General features: G+C 40.3%; 1 protein-coding gene across 2 annotated transcripts in view; it reads left to right on the forward strand.

The window, feature by feature from the left end:
- The first annotated feature begins 598 nt into the window (after positions 1-598).
- Positions 599-14,479, forward strand: part of Rsbn1l (round spermatid basic protein 1 like) — a 49,750-nt gene continuing 35,869 nt past the window's right edge. Inside the window, exon 1 of one of the 2 annotated variants that reach the window (XM_069996338.1) lies at positions 599-1,210. In XM_069996338.1, coding sequence (XP_069852439.1) covers positions 655-1,210 — 556 coding nt within the window. In that variant the 5' untranslated portion in view covers positions 599-654. The remainder of the gene's footprint in view (positions 1,211-14,479) is intronic. The other variant, XM_069996340.1, reaches the window with a different exon arrangement.

Raw genomic sequence — 14,479 nt, forward strand, 5'->3', positions numbered from 1 at the left:
CAACGATTCAGTCTTCGACCCCTGGGGAGGAATTCTTACCTTCCAGGTGGAAGCAAGCCGAAAGTTCTAGATTTGGTGGAGATTATTTCCCACGGAGCGCCAGTTTAGCAAGAGTAAACAGTTTCTGGGGACCCCATTAATTCGCGTTCTCACCAGACAAGCCTCGGTCTCCAGCCGCGTTCGTTCTCGGAGCCCCGCATCCTGAAGTCCAGTTTCGCCAACGCGCAGAGGCAGAAAGGAACCGGACACCTCGCGGGGGAAAAAGAAAAACTGGAAAGTGGTACAACTAAGACAAAAACCTTCGGTGAAGAGACAAACGTCACCTCGGCCAGCGAAGATCTGGGGCTCCAATCCTCCTTCCGGAGACTCGGGGTACCCCGGTTCACGCGGGCGACAGCCGAAGACAGCTCCCCGCGCAGCTCCCCGGCCCCCAGCCGCGCCCCGCCGAGCTCTGACCTCCAAAGCGGGTCCGCTGGGCAATCCCGCCCCTTAGGCTTACATCCAGGTTTTTGATTGGTGGTTAGGTGGGCCGCTCGGCACGGTTGGCCCAATGAAAGGCCCTGCCGGTGGCCAGACTGCCCCGCCCCTGGCGGAGGGCCCGCCCTGTGCCCCGCGCCGGGGAGCGGAGAAGAGTAAATACAACAGGAGTGCAAAATGGCGGAGTCCCCGAGTCCGATACGCGGCTCCGCCGCCGCCGTTTCCGTCTCGGAGAAAGAACCGCTGAGCAGGCTGCATTCTTCTTCCCGGGATGCACTAGGTTCCCTGTCCGCCAAGAAGGTCCGGACCGAGGAGAAGAAGACGCCGCGGAGGGTGAACGGGGAAGGGAGCAGCAGCGGCGGGAACAGCAGGCAGCCGCCAGCGGCACCTTCGCCTCAGAGCTACGGCAGCCCGGCGCCGTGGAGCCTTGCCGCCCTCTCCGCCGTGCCCTCCGCGTCCTCCTCTCGGGGCTGTGTGTCCTTCTCCCCGGGCGCGGCCGTCTCCGCCGCAGCCTCCGCTTCGCTGTCTCTGCCGGCGCCGCGCGCCCTGCTGGTGCCCCCGGCGCTGCTGCACGCCCCGCCGCCCCGTCTCCTGCTGCCGCCCGCCGCCCCGGCCGCCCCGGCCGCCGCCAAGCCGCGCAGACCCAAGGAGAAGCGCGAGAAGGAGCGGCGCAGGCACGGGCTCGGCGGGGCCGCCCGCGAGGAGAACGGGGAACTGAAGCCGCTGCCGCGAGGTGGGCGCGGGGAGGGGCGGGAAGGAGCGGGGGCGCCGGCGGGGCCGAGCGGGGCCGGGCGGGCCGGGCTGGGGGGTGCAGCCGGGGAGCGAGCGCGGCGGCCGCGTGCGGCTGCCCCGAGGGGGCGGGAGGCGTCCGGTTCCCGGCCGGTGATGATTTTGCAGTCCCCGGGGCGGCCGGAAATGGAGCCTGTAATTTCTGGTTGCGGGGAAGAGAGCAGGGTGGGAACTCCGACCGAGGCGCGCGGGGGGCGGGGGGGGGGGTCCTCCCAGTTAATGCGCTGTAGGATTTGTAGAAATCGAGAGGAGGACCGTCCTCGATGCTTTGGTGTTGGGGAGGTGGGAGAGAAATAGGTGCGGGGAAGGGATGTTTGTGGGTGTTGGTTTTTTAAGAGATGCTTGATTGATTATTAAACTCTTCAGACGCGATCACGGGAATTTGTTTGTGACCCAGTCTGCAGCATCCGAAAAATCGTGTGAGAAAATGAAAAAGAGTGATGTGTGTGTGAGTGTGTGTATGTGTATGTGCGCGTGTGTGCGCGCGTGTGTGTGTGCGTGTATGTGTGTGCGTGTGTGCGTGTGTGCGTGTGTGTGTGTGTGTGTGTGTGTGTGTGTGTGTGTGTGTAGCATATTGGCGCCAGCTGGAAGCCACTGGAGGCCTGAGCATTTCATCCCTATTAGGGAAATAAGGTAGTATGTTGGGCAGCTAGTGTGCTGTCGGCTAAGATACCACCCTCTAGGGCTCTCTTTGCCCTATATTCCTAAGTGTTTGAGTGGACCATTTTGAAAGACCACCCTTCAGAAGAATTTTCAGCCTTATTCCTCCAATCTCCCCCCCACCCCGCCCTTTTCTCCCCTCCCTCCCCCCCTCTTCAGTAAGTGACTATAATCAGGAGATTTGACATTTTTTTTGGCCCACTCAAATGAGTGTAAAACGTTTTAAGCATCAGTAGACAGAATGTGTTCTCAGCTTTCCTTTTAAATGCAGGTTACTCATAATTTTTTCAGATAAGATTTCTTCTAAATACCTACCTATTGTAGGTACATAATGTTCTGACCACATGTAGACTGGTGGATCTTTATGAGATCACAAGCTTTTTTAAAATTATAAATATGCATTGCTACACAGTGAAATAAAATCTTTCTGTTTTGCTTTGTTTTAGGGTGGGAAAAAAGTGAAGTGTCAAGTAGTTTTAGTATTGCTGATGAAATTGTAGTTTAGATCATGAAAAAAATCTTTGGAGTTGTTGACTTTTTCACAATGGAAAAAAAAACTACACTGAAATATGTAACAACAGTGTTATTTCTTCCTTGGTGTTAGTATAGGAAACCTTCGACATATAAGCCAAAGCAGCCATCAGGAACTCTTGTACTGTGTACCTACAAATATCTCAGCTTTGGAAAGCATTACTGTGAAAGTGTTTCTGTTGTTGTTTTTTAGTTTGCTTTGATATATATATACACACATATATATATATATATATATATATATATACTTATATATATTAGGCATTGTGCCTTTGTGTTTCTTTCCTAAGAATATCCTCTTTTTACCTTCTGTGTGTGAATATCTAGAACGAAAGTAATTTTGAGGATGGAATTTATACTTCTTTACTCAGGCATTTTGGGAGGTTAGTATTTTAAAGCTATTTGTTTTAATAGTTAAATTGAAAAATTTTAAGTTCTAAGGGCCTGGATTTCTATTCATGTGCAGCTTTGTATGACTCTTGTTTGTACATTTGTGTTCCCGAGTCTTGGGAGGGAGTGAATGTGGATATTTCCTTGACAATGTATTACAATGACTGAAAAAAAATGAGCCCTAAGGAAAAGAAATTCTGGCTTTAAAAAATGTGGGCTATGCAAAATGGCTTTCATAGTAAAATGGTTGTTAGGGAGATTTTTTTTTTTTTTTGCCTGTCTGTAGGGCTTGAACACAGGGCCTGGCCATACTCCCTGTGCTTTGAGTCACAGCTCCACTTCCAGTTTTTGAGTGGTGAATTGGAGTCTCACAGGGGCTGGGAATGTGGCTTAGTGGTAGAGTGCTTGCCTAGCATTCATGAAGCCCTGGGTTCAATTCCTCAGTACCACATGAACACAAAAAGCCAGAAGTGGTGCTGTGGCTCAAGTGATAGAATGCTAGCCTTGACCAAAAGAAGGGACAGTGCTCAGGCCCTGAGTTCAAGCCCCAAGACTGGCAAAAAAAAAAAAAAAAAAAAAGTCTCAGGAGCTTTTCTGCCCAGGCTGGCTTTGAGCTGCCATCCTCAAATATCAGCTTCCTGAGTAGCTAGGATTATAGCTATGAGACACCCATTGTGAGGAATATTTAATAGTCTTTTAAATTATATTTGTAATTTCTTCTTTGAGGGGGTACATGCTTTGTCATTAAGGTGTGGGAAGGTATTTTCCCATGATCAGTGAGGATTTTAGTGATTAGATATTTACTCTCGTAAGGTTTTAACTTTTTTGTTTGTTTTTGGACAGAAATGCTGTTCTATTGATAAAGAACTTGAAAAGTTGGGGCCAGTGGCTCACACCTGTAATCCTAGCTACTTAGGAGGCTGAGATCTGAGGATCATGGTTCCGAGTCCCCCCAGGCAGGAAGTTCCCAGAGACTCTTAGCTCCAGTTAGCCACCAGAAAACCAGAAGTGGCACTGGGACTTAAGTGGTAGAACGCTAGTCTTGAGCTGAAGAGCTCAGGGACAGCACCCAGGCCCAGAGTTTAAGCCCCACAACCAACAAAAGGACTAGAAGTAAAAAATAATGCTTTTTAATATCTTTATGGTAAGTTTAATGATGAAAATATTTTTCTTTTGGGAAAAATCATATTCCCCTACAACTTGGATCTGAGTTGAGGCTGTGTTTTAGCTAGTTAAAAAATGAGATTAGATGTGTGCCTTTATTGTAGATATAATTGCAAGTATACGAGTCTTAATCTGTAATATGTGTCTGGGATTATTGTAAAAATCTTAGTGGATGATCATGTGTTTGATAGCTGTGAGCTTATAAATGTTGCTGTGTATTAGCTGCACAACTCAGTTATCTGTAGCTTATTGATTGAACAATCCCACTCAGGGTTTTTTCTTGTTTTTTTTTTGGTCAGTCATGGGACTTGAACTCTGGGTCTGAACACTGTCCTTCAGCTCTTCAGCTCAAGGCTAGCGTTCTACCACTTGAGCTACTGTACCACTTCCTGAACAATCTCACTCAGAACAGAAAGTTAGATATAAAGCCATTTAAACAAGGAAAAGAGTTTCAGCAAAGCAAAAGTGGCCATAGATCTCTCTCAGAACTGGTCACCTCCATTTTCATCAATCATTTAAGCTCCTGTATTTGCTTAGCATGTTTTTTTTTTTTTTTAATCCCTTAGAACTGCTTTGGTTTCCCATTGAGTATCATTGCAACAAAGTACACAGATTAAATGAAAGTATGTATGTATGAAAGGGTTTGGGCAGGTTGAGTCTAAAGTATTTTTATTAATTTTTTTAACCCTATAACAAAGGATGAGTCAGTCCTGATAGAGGAAGGATCACTTACAGTAAATTTGAAAGCTGAGAATAAACAAGAAAAGTATAAAAATATGCTTGTCTAGACCCATTAAATACTTTACAAATCTTAAATCTCTAAAGCTGTCTTGTGTGATAGTCTGAGCCATTGAGTATAGTGAATTTGATTCTTAAAAAAAGTATAGAACTTGGGTCTGGGAATGTGGCTTAGTGGTAGAGTGTTTGCCTAGTATACATGAAGCTCTGGGTTCAATTCCTCAGTACCACATAAAAGCCAGAAGTAGTGCTGTGGTTCAATTGGTAGAATGCTAGCCTTGAGCAAATGAAGCTTAGGGACAGTGTCCAGGCCCTGTGCTCAAGGCTCAGGACTGGCAAAAAAGAAAGTGCAGAACTTTTAAATTTAAATTTTAGTCTTTTTCTTTTTTCACGTTTGAGTCTCCCTTTGTAGCCTCAGAGGGCCTTGAACTCAAGATCCACTTACTAGGCTTGTCTCACAATATCAGGCCAGATTTCTTTCTTTCTTTCTTTCTTTCTTTTTTTGTTAGTCATAGGGCTTGAACTGTGGGCCAGGGTGCTGTCCCTCATCTCTTCAGCTCAAGGCAAGCACTCTGCCACTTGAGCCACACCTCCACTTCTGGTTTTCTGGTGGCTAACTGGAGCTAAGAGTCTCTGGAGGTAAGCGTCTCACAGACTTGCCTGTCTGGGCTGGCTTTGAACCATGATCCTCAGATCTCAGCCTCCTGAGTAGCTAGGATTCCAGGTGTGAGCCACTGGTGCCCGGCTTCTGACTAGATTTCTAAAACTAGTAAATAACTAAGTTTTGTGTTTATACAGGTAAGCTGCTAAAGCAATTTATTTTCCTTTAATACTGATTATATTTTTGAATTGAAAAATGTGATCTTGGGTGTGTTTGCCATGCATGCCCATAGACTCAGCATGTGGAAGGAGCTGAGATCAAAGATAGGACCAGTCTGAGCTACTTAGTAGATCTGTCTCAAAACAAAAAAACCCCAACCAAACATGTATTGAAATGATCGTCAGTACAGTTTTCCACAGTGGCAAATCTGTCAAACTTATCAGTTCCGTTTGTTCCTGTAGACATGTCATCAGTAGCTGTCCTTCCTGCTTCCTTCTGCATTGTTTCCGCTTAAGGCCTGGTATGTAAATATCACCTTGGGACTTTGCTTAGCTGATTGGCACTCTGAAGATGGTTTCCAATTTTGCTGCATTCCTTTTTTTCTAGTTCTCATGCCCTCCTTTTTGTTTACTCTCTCTGTTTCTCTCTCTCTGTATCAACAGTACTGTGAAGGAGTATATAAGAACTACATGTTTGGATTTTATTTTGACCCTCACACTTGACTGTTTTGCCACTGAGAGGTTTCTGTATTGGAATTCATTTTCCCTTAAAAACTTGAAGGAGGTTTTGTTGTTGTTGTTTTTGTTTTGTTTTGTTTTTTTTGTCGGTCATGGGGCTTGAACTCTGGGTTTGGGCACTGTCCATCAGCTCTTCAGCTCAAGGCGAGCGCTCTACCACTTGAGCTGCAACAACGACACTTCTGGTGTTCTAGTGGTTTATTGGAGATAGGAGTCTCACGGTCTTTCCTACCCCGGTTGGCTTTGAACTGTGATCCTCAGATCTCAGCCTCCTGAGTAGCTAGGATTACAGGCATGAGCGACTGGCGCCTGGCCTGAAGGCGGTTTTCTTTCTTTTTTTTTTTTTTTTTTAAAGGTTGAGCTTCCAATAGGATGTTGAGGAAAGTCTCATATATTAAAAAAAGAGAGAGATTTCAATCCTTTCACTGAATTTTAAAAATTCAGCTTTAAGAAAAATATTTTGTGTGATCTCTTGTGTTTTCATTCCTGTATGGTAGTGTTTTATTTTAAAAAATCAATATCTGATATCTGTTTTATATAATATACATATGTACTCATGTATATATGCATACACACACACACACACACACACACACACATATATATATATATATATATATATATATATATATATATATTCAATCAAGGTTGGCATTCTACCACTTGAGCCACGGCTCCACTTCCAGCTTTTTCTGTTTATGTGGTACTGAGGAATGGAGTCCAGGGCCTCATGCATGTGAGGCAAGCACTCTACCACTGAGCCACCTTCCTAGCTCCCTCTCACTAACTTTTCTAACTAACATTTTCTTCTTTCTTTTCTTATTTTTGCTTTTTTAATTGTTATTATTAAGTAGTTGTATAAGAGCTTTACAATTCTACAAGTCAGGTTATGAGTACAATGCTGCTTTGTCAATGCCACCCCTGCCTTTGGTCCCTATCATCAAGTTACATAGAGAACTATTTTCTTTTTCTTCTAAGGATGTGAGTCTTATAAGATTAGAATCTCAACTACTGTGACCTCATTTCATCTAACTTCCTAAAAGTCCCATCTCCAAATATACTCATTTTGAACATTGTTAAGGTTTCAGTATAGGAGTTTTGGAAAGAGAATTCTTTCTACATCAAGGGAGTTGGTAGAGGTAGAGATAAATGATTTTAGATGCTTGGTGAGTAAAGTAAGCTAGGTCTGCTGTTCAATTCATAAATGTTTACTGTTTGCCTGTTTAATCACGTTTCACTTTCTTCCTTTTTCTCTTTGGGATTTTCTGAGCTCTTAATAATCACTTGCACCATGACTACAGTGCTTTTTTTCCTCTGATAGGGTCTCATGCTTTTGCATTCTTCCTGCCTTCATCTCCTTTAATGTTGAGATCTTAAGATTTGCTATTATTCCCAGCTCTCTTCACTTCATCATAGTTACTTTTTTTGTTTTTTAATTGCTAGATCTTCTTTCAGTCACTGCTTGAACCCAAGGCTTATCAGAAATTACAGCAGCACTATTTCAACTGCCAAACCTTGGAGACCTCTCAATTGCCTAGTAACTGAATGTACCCACACATGGGAGTTTTCTGTGATGGTCTTCTATGCAGGAACAAGAATGATCAATCTGAAATTACAGTCTGCAACACAGATTAAACTCACAAAGGGTTAGGTAGAAGAAGCCAAACAGAAATGAGTTCATATTGCATGATTTTTTTCTACGTGATACAGAAGTGTGTACGAATGATTTGTGATGTTAGAAAGTCAGGATAATAGCCACTCCTGGTGACCAGAAGAGAAAAATCTGAATCATTTGTTTCTTGATGGTTACACTTGTGATCTAATTTCTACTAGTTCATAAGTTTTGCATGTATATTACATCTCTATAAGTGTATTATAATTTAATAAAAAGATACTAAGGTAAAGAAATTATAAAACTTTTTATATTACAAAGCATAATTTAAAAATTGTGTATTATGGAATTGGAATTTTTTAAAAATAATAATAACTTATTTGTCAAGTGCCTATAATTAGGGAAGTGTTGAGAACAGCATTGGGAAAAATGCATATGATTTGAATCCTCATAAAAAATAAAAAGATAACTTCTGTTATCTTTTATAAATGAGAATACTAAGGCATAACATAGTTAAATAACTTGTTTTGTGTCTGTTGATCAGACAAAGCAAAGCTGGAATTTGAACTTGAGTATATAAAACTATAAAGCTTGAACTATTTTCATTATATTATAGTGTAGTTAGGATTCACTAATCTTAGCTATCTCAAGCTTCCTTGTTTTCAAAATTTTGTATTTTACTTTTTTGTTTGTTTTGTTTGATCTGTAAAGTGTTGGATAAAGCAACTTGCTTATTTATTCTTGTCTAATAAGGTATAAGTACCATACAGTTTGAATGTCCTCAGACTATTTTTATGCAAATTTTTTGCATTGCTATACAAAAGATAGGATGTTACTGTATAAGTTATTGTACTAAAAATCTACCCTTTATAAAGAACAGAATCAAAGAATTAATAGGAAAGGTCTTTAGAGATCAGTATAGCTTCTGATTTTTTTTTTTTTTTTTTTTTGGTTGGTCCTAGGCTTGAACTCAGGGTATGTGCCCTGTCCCCAAGCCATTTTGTGCTCAAGCCTTGTACTCTACCACTTGAGCCACAGTGCCACTTCTGGCTTTTTCTGAGTAGTTTATTAGAGATAAGAGTTTCACGGACTTTTCTACCTGGGCTGGCTTCAAACTCTGATCCTCAGGATTATAGGCATGAGCCAACAGCTCCTGGCTTAGCCTCTTATTTTATAAGAAGCTCTACTCAGTTTACCAATGCACAAGTGTTTATGCTTATAGTGACTATATCTGCATAAGTCTTTCAATCTTAGGGTTATCATATATCAGTTTTTCAGTTAGGTTTATATGGACCATTCACTCAGCAATTTCTGAACAAACATCTCTAGAGCAGGAGTCAAGTTTTAAATACTATCTTGTGTGCCTCAATCTTGTTAAGTCTTGTTGGGAAGGAAGGATTTTTCTTATAAGTTTCTAGGAACCATTTCTACATTATTGCTTTTTGTACTATATAAATATATCTTCTGGTGAAGATGGTACATAAGACTTGAACTTGTTTTGTGTCTGTTGGTCAACTATTGGCAAAGCTGGAATTAATACTTCTATGAACCAAGGGTATAGGCTATTATAAACAAAATCATTTATGGTCCAAAGAATTCTTAATGTATTTATTGTTTTTTTTTAATTCCTCAAATGTGGTCTAAGAGCTTTTAAGCTAGAAACTAGGAAACCCTGTAGATGTCATAGTTTTTCAACCTTTAGTCTCTTTTCACAAGAATATCATTGAAATTCGCTGTGCCTGTTTTGTTTTGTTTGTTTGTTTGTTTTTGTATAAAATGAGGGAGTAGATGAAGTCTCTTTAAGTATTTTCCTATGATAAAATTAATTTCATGGAAATTTCTGGAGCTGTTCTACTCTAATACTTTCGTGTATGTTTTTTTACATCATACATGTCTGTCATACATGTCTCTAGTTTGTTCATTGTTTTATCTTGGAGATACCAAGGGGGAACATAAATAGGAAAACTATTTCTTGAATTGGAGAGATAATTAGCTGAAATGTAAGGAAACTCCTTATTGTTGCTCACTTTTTCTTTTCTCTTTATTTTGGTGTCACTATTAAGGCTTGAATTCAGGGCCTTTTTCTGCTTAAGGCTGGTGCTTGGCCATTTGAGCCACACTTCCACTTCTTTTTGCTGGTTCTGAAAAGAATATTATGGATTTGTTTGCCTTGGCTGGCTTCAAACTGTATCGCTCAGCGATCAGCTCCCTGAGAAGCCAGGATTACAGAAAGCTAGGTGCTCCCTCTGTTTCTTTTTCTTTTTCTTTTTTTTTTTTTTTTTTTTTAATGGTCGGTCATGGGGGATGGGGGTGGAACTCTGGGCCCAGGTGCTGTTCCTCAGTTCTTTAGCTCAAGGCTAGCACCCTACCACTTGAGCCACAGTGCCACTTCTGGCTTTTTTCTGCTTATGTGGTGTTAAGGAGTTGAACCCAGGGCTTCATGGATGCGAGGCAAACATTCTACCACTGAGCAAACTTCCCAGCCCCCATCACTCTGTTTCTTATGATGTCTATTGCTTTTTTGTCTTTGATGCTTATCACTAGTAATTTTTTTTTTTTCTTTTCAACCTTGTTCTTCTGATGTCCCCCTTTTCCCCCACAGGAACTTCATTTATTAAGCACCAGTTACATGGAAAATATTATTCCAGGTTCTCCAGAAGGTAACAAAAATGAGATAAGATATATGATATTTGCAAAGGAGCTTACACAAACCCAACAGTGCATATAGAGTAGCTTCACACAAACCAGTTTAAATCAAGAAAGGAGGAGGAATAGGATATCCTTTCTAGTTGGTAGAGATCAAGGAGTACTTAATGGAAAAGCTGAATTTCAGGTAGATCTTACAGAATATGTATGATCTTGGTAGGTTGAGTTGGTAGGTAACTAAATTCATCTAGAATGCCTTTAGTCAGCAATAATATTGAAGTATTGTATTTGAGTAATGAGTCAGTTACATAGATTAGAAATTGAAGAACAGATTAGAAAAAGGAGTTTAGTCCTGACTATAAAGATTTTTGGATTGCATATTGTAGGCATTTTCTTTTTTTAAGTAATCAGAGGTGAGTTGGGGTTGTTTATTGATTTGTTTTAAGCAGAAGAAAATGACACAATAAACTATACTTTTACAACTAAACTATACTTTTAAAATATATATCTACTGTGTATCTGTAGTACTGAGTATCTACTGTGGTGTAACTATTAAAAAGGAAAGAAGAATGGGGCTATTTCAACAGAGAAAGAGAAATACGTTCTGGCCAAATTGTTTATTAGGGAAAAGTAAAGCTTGGGGGTATTGGAGTTACTGAACATTTTTGTATTGGGATATTGGAGAGAGTTGTGTCACTAACATAAATAGGGAATTGGAAAGAAGCAGAACTTCTTTTATATTAGAAAGACAGTAATTTTTGGTTTAGTATCTTACGGAGGTGAAAGTGTGGAATTTGGTAGAGAGATTGGAATGGGAGATGACTTGTATTTTGCATGTATAGTTTAAATCACAGGAAGTATATAGCAGAGATACCCATGCCCAAGAGAGTAGTGAATGTGTAGGTTTGGATAGCAGAATGAGGGAGTAATCAAGGTAGAACAATACCATTTCACTGAAACATAGGGAGAAATTTTAAGAAGTTGATGTTATGGTGCAGAAAGACTAATTGAAGAGCACTTCTTTACTTTGATGAAAGACTGTGTTGAGGAGAGGATGTGATAAATCATTTCCTTCTTCATTCACTGTTGATGAAATTCATCCTTTCTGGTTTTTTTTTGTACTGTATCTCTCATCTCCTTTTTTCTCTGTCATTTTATATGTCCATTTTTCCTTCTGCTTCCCCATGTAACTCTGTATATTTCTTTTTCTTCTGTTTCTTGCTTGTTCTTTGATCTGTTTCTAGCAATACATTATTCTTGGCTGGATGTGGGATGGGGAAAAAAGGAGATGTGAATGTTGTCACTTAGGCCAAATGATTACATGGACTTTATTATGCTGGTGTGACTTACGACACGTATCGTGGACACAGAAAACTATGGTAGTATGAAGCTTTAATGTTTACTGGAAGAATGTATTGTGGTGTGGGGCTGAGGTTTGTGGCTCGAGTGATAGAACATTTGGCCTCTCAAGAATGAGGCCTTGAATTCCAACCCTTGTACTGTGCCCAACTCACCCCCAAATTTTTTTTATTGTAAAGGTGATGTACCAAGGGGTTGCAGTTATATGAGTTAGGTAATGAGTACACTTCTTTTTTTAACAGTGTCAGCTCTTCCTTTGCTGTCTCCCAGTTTTCCCTCCCACTTCTGTAGTTCATTTTCAACATAGTGTCTAGTGAGTATTACTGCTGTATTAGTTTACCCTTTTTGCCACCATTTCTGTGCTTTCCCTTACCTTCCCAAATCAGATAAACTTAACATATGAGACAAAAGATATAGAAATACAAAACAGCAACAAAAGAGAACAGAAAAAGAACACACAAAAAATTAAAATAAACTTCTTGTTTCCATTTCTTGGAGTTCATTTTGGTAAGCATCATTTTATATGATCATATGTACATAGCTGTTGAGCCCTTGTGATCCTATCCTAAGAATATCCTACTATGGTCTCACTGTGTGAATGTTTAGAATCCTGCTTAATTTATCATGTCCAAGTAATTTTTTTTATATTTTACTATCCATTGGATTTACTTGTAGATTGATAGGCACATTCTAATTATTACAGTGAGGGAAATCATGCAGCCTATGTTTCTTTGGGTGGGGCTTACTTTGCTTAATGTAATTTTTTCCAAGTCTTTCTGCCAATGTAAATTTTAATGATACTTTTACTAAAAAAAAAAATAATCAAATGAAATTTAAAAAAGATCTTGATATCGAAATATGTGGTTTAATGAATCCAAAATATGGTATTGGGTTTTATCATTTTCTTATGCTATTCAGCCTAATTATATATATATATATATATATATATAAACAAATATACATATATACATATATATTTATGCATATTCAATATATTGTTGTCTTATTTCCTTATAAGTACCGCGTGCTAACCGATTGCACCACTGGAGCTCCTGTTGTCTTATTTCCTATGTTACTTTTGTTTTCTTCTTCATTAACAGTGACATAACCTTGATATAATATAAGTGAAGTAGAGAAGCACTTTGGTAATTTGAATACAGGGAAAAACTAAGATTATTTTCATTTGTAGGTGTGTGTTTTTTGTGTGTGTAGTACCTTGTGTGTGTGTGTGTGTGTGTGTGTGTGTCTCTCTCTCTCTCTGTGCCTGTGTCTCTGTGTGTGTCTCTCTCTCTGTCTCTCTCTGTGCCTGTGTGTGTGTGTGTGTGTGTTTTGGTGCCAGTCCTGGGGCTTGAACTCAGGTTCCTGAACTGCTTTGGCTCAACCTCCACTCTACCACTTGAGTTTTAGCACTACTTCTGGTCTTTTCTGAGTATTTTATCGGAGATAAAGAATCTCATGGACTTTCTTGCTTGGGCTGGCTTTGAACCATGAAACCCAGATCTCAGCCTCCTGAATAGCAAGGACTACAGGCATGTGCCTCCAGTGTCTGGCTTTTCTTATTCCCTCCCCTCCTCCTACCCCCCCACCCCCCAGCCGCCCATAGTCTGTCTCACTGTGTTCCTAGGTTGCCCTCAAACTCATGATCTTTCTGGCTTTGAACTGAGTGAGATTCTTAGTGTCAGATGTCTGATAGCTAGGTTGTGAATCTCCAGCACTTGGCAGGGGTGAGTTTGTTTTTTTTTAATAATTTTTTATTGAGATTAAGTGATTACATAGATTTCACAAATTTCACAGTATTGTGGGATAATGATAGTTAAAGTCAAAAACACATTTAACCTTCACAAGGCAAATTGTCATTATCATGGTTTATAAAGTTTGTGAATTCTATAAGCGTTGACAATACAACTATTTCTTCGGGTGATATATACATTTTTTTCCTCTTGCTTAGTGTAAGCTGTTCCCTTCTTCCCTCTCATTCCCTCCCTTCCATCACTGTCCTTGAGATGCTTAGTTCATTTTCATCAATGTCCAGTGCAGCTGATGGGCCCCTCTGTTGTATTTTTTCCCCATTTCCCTTTGATTCTGTGCCCTCCTCTTGTATACACACACACACACACACACACACACACACACACACACACACACACACACACACACACACACACACACACACACACACACACACACACACACACACACACACACACACACACACACACACACACACACACACACACACACCCCACCCCCATATATATAAGGTCACCAGCATGGAGTCATTTAGAAATGATACGACAAATTAAGTAGAGGTCCTTTGTTTCTTGAGTCCTGTTTACTTTGTCGTATTTCTGGCAGGAGCGAGTTTTATAAATAGGAACACATTTCATTATGTTAGAGGCAGACTTGTACTTTGCTGTTTAATCTTCATATGAGCACCATTTTATGACTGAAAGTGCTAAAAACTTGAAAGTGCTAAAAACTTGTGAGTTATTAACTTTTGCAAAAGTTAAACTTGGACATTGGTTTTTTGAGCATGCATGTAGGCTTATATGGCATATGTGACATCTGGTATGATGTATATGATATATGGTATATATATGTATACACACTATATATAATATGCCATGTACCATAAGTACAGGAAATTTAATGGAGGCAGGTAAGGTTGAATTTTTACAAAGGACATGCCAGGATAAGAAGCAAAATATTCTGGGAAGAATGAAAGGTAGGTTGGAAGGTAGAAGTGTTTTGAGTAGGTAGATATGCTTATCTTGT

Source organism: Dipodomys merriami, unplaced genomic scaffold (genome assembly GCF_024711535.1).
Source record: "Dipodomys merriami isolate MVZ:Mamm:240054 unplaced genomic scaffold, mDipMer1.0.p SCAF_5, whole genome shotgun sequence".
NCBI classification, from domain to species: domain Eukaryota; kingdom Metazoa; phylum Chordata; class Mammalia; order Rodentia; family Heteromyidae; genus Dipodomys; species Dipodomys merriami.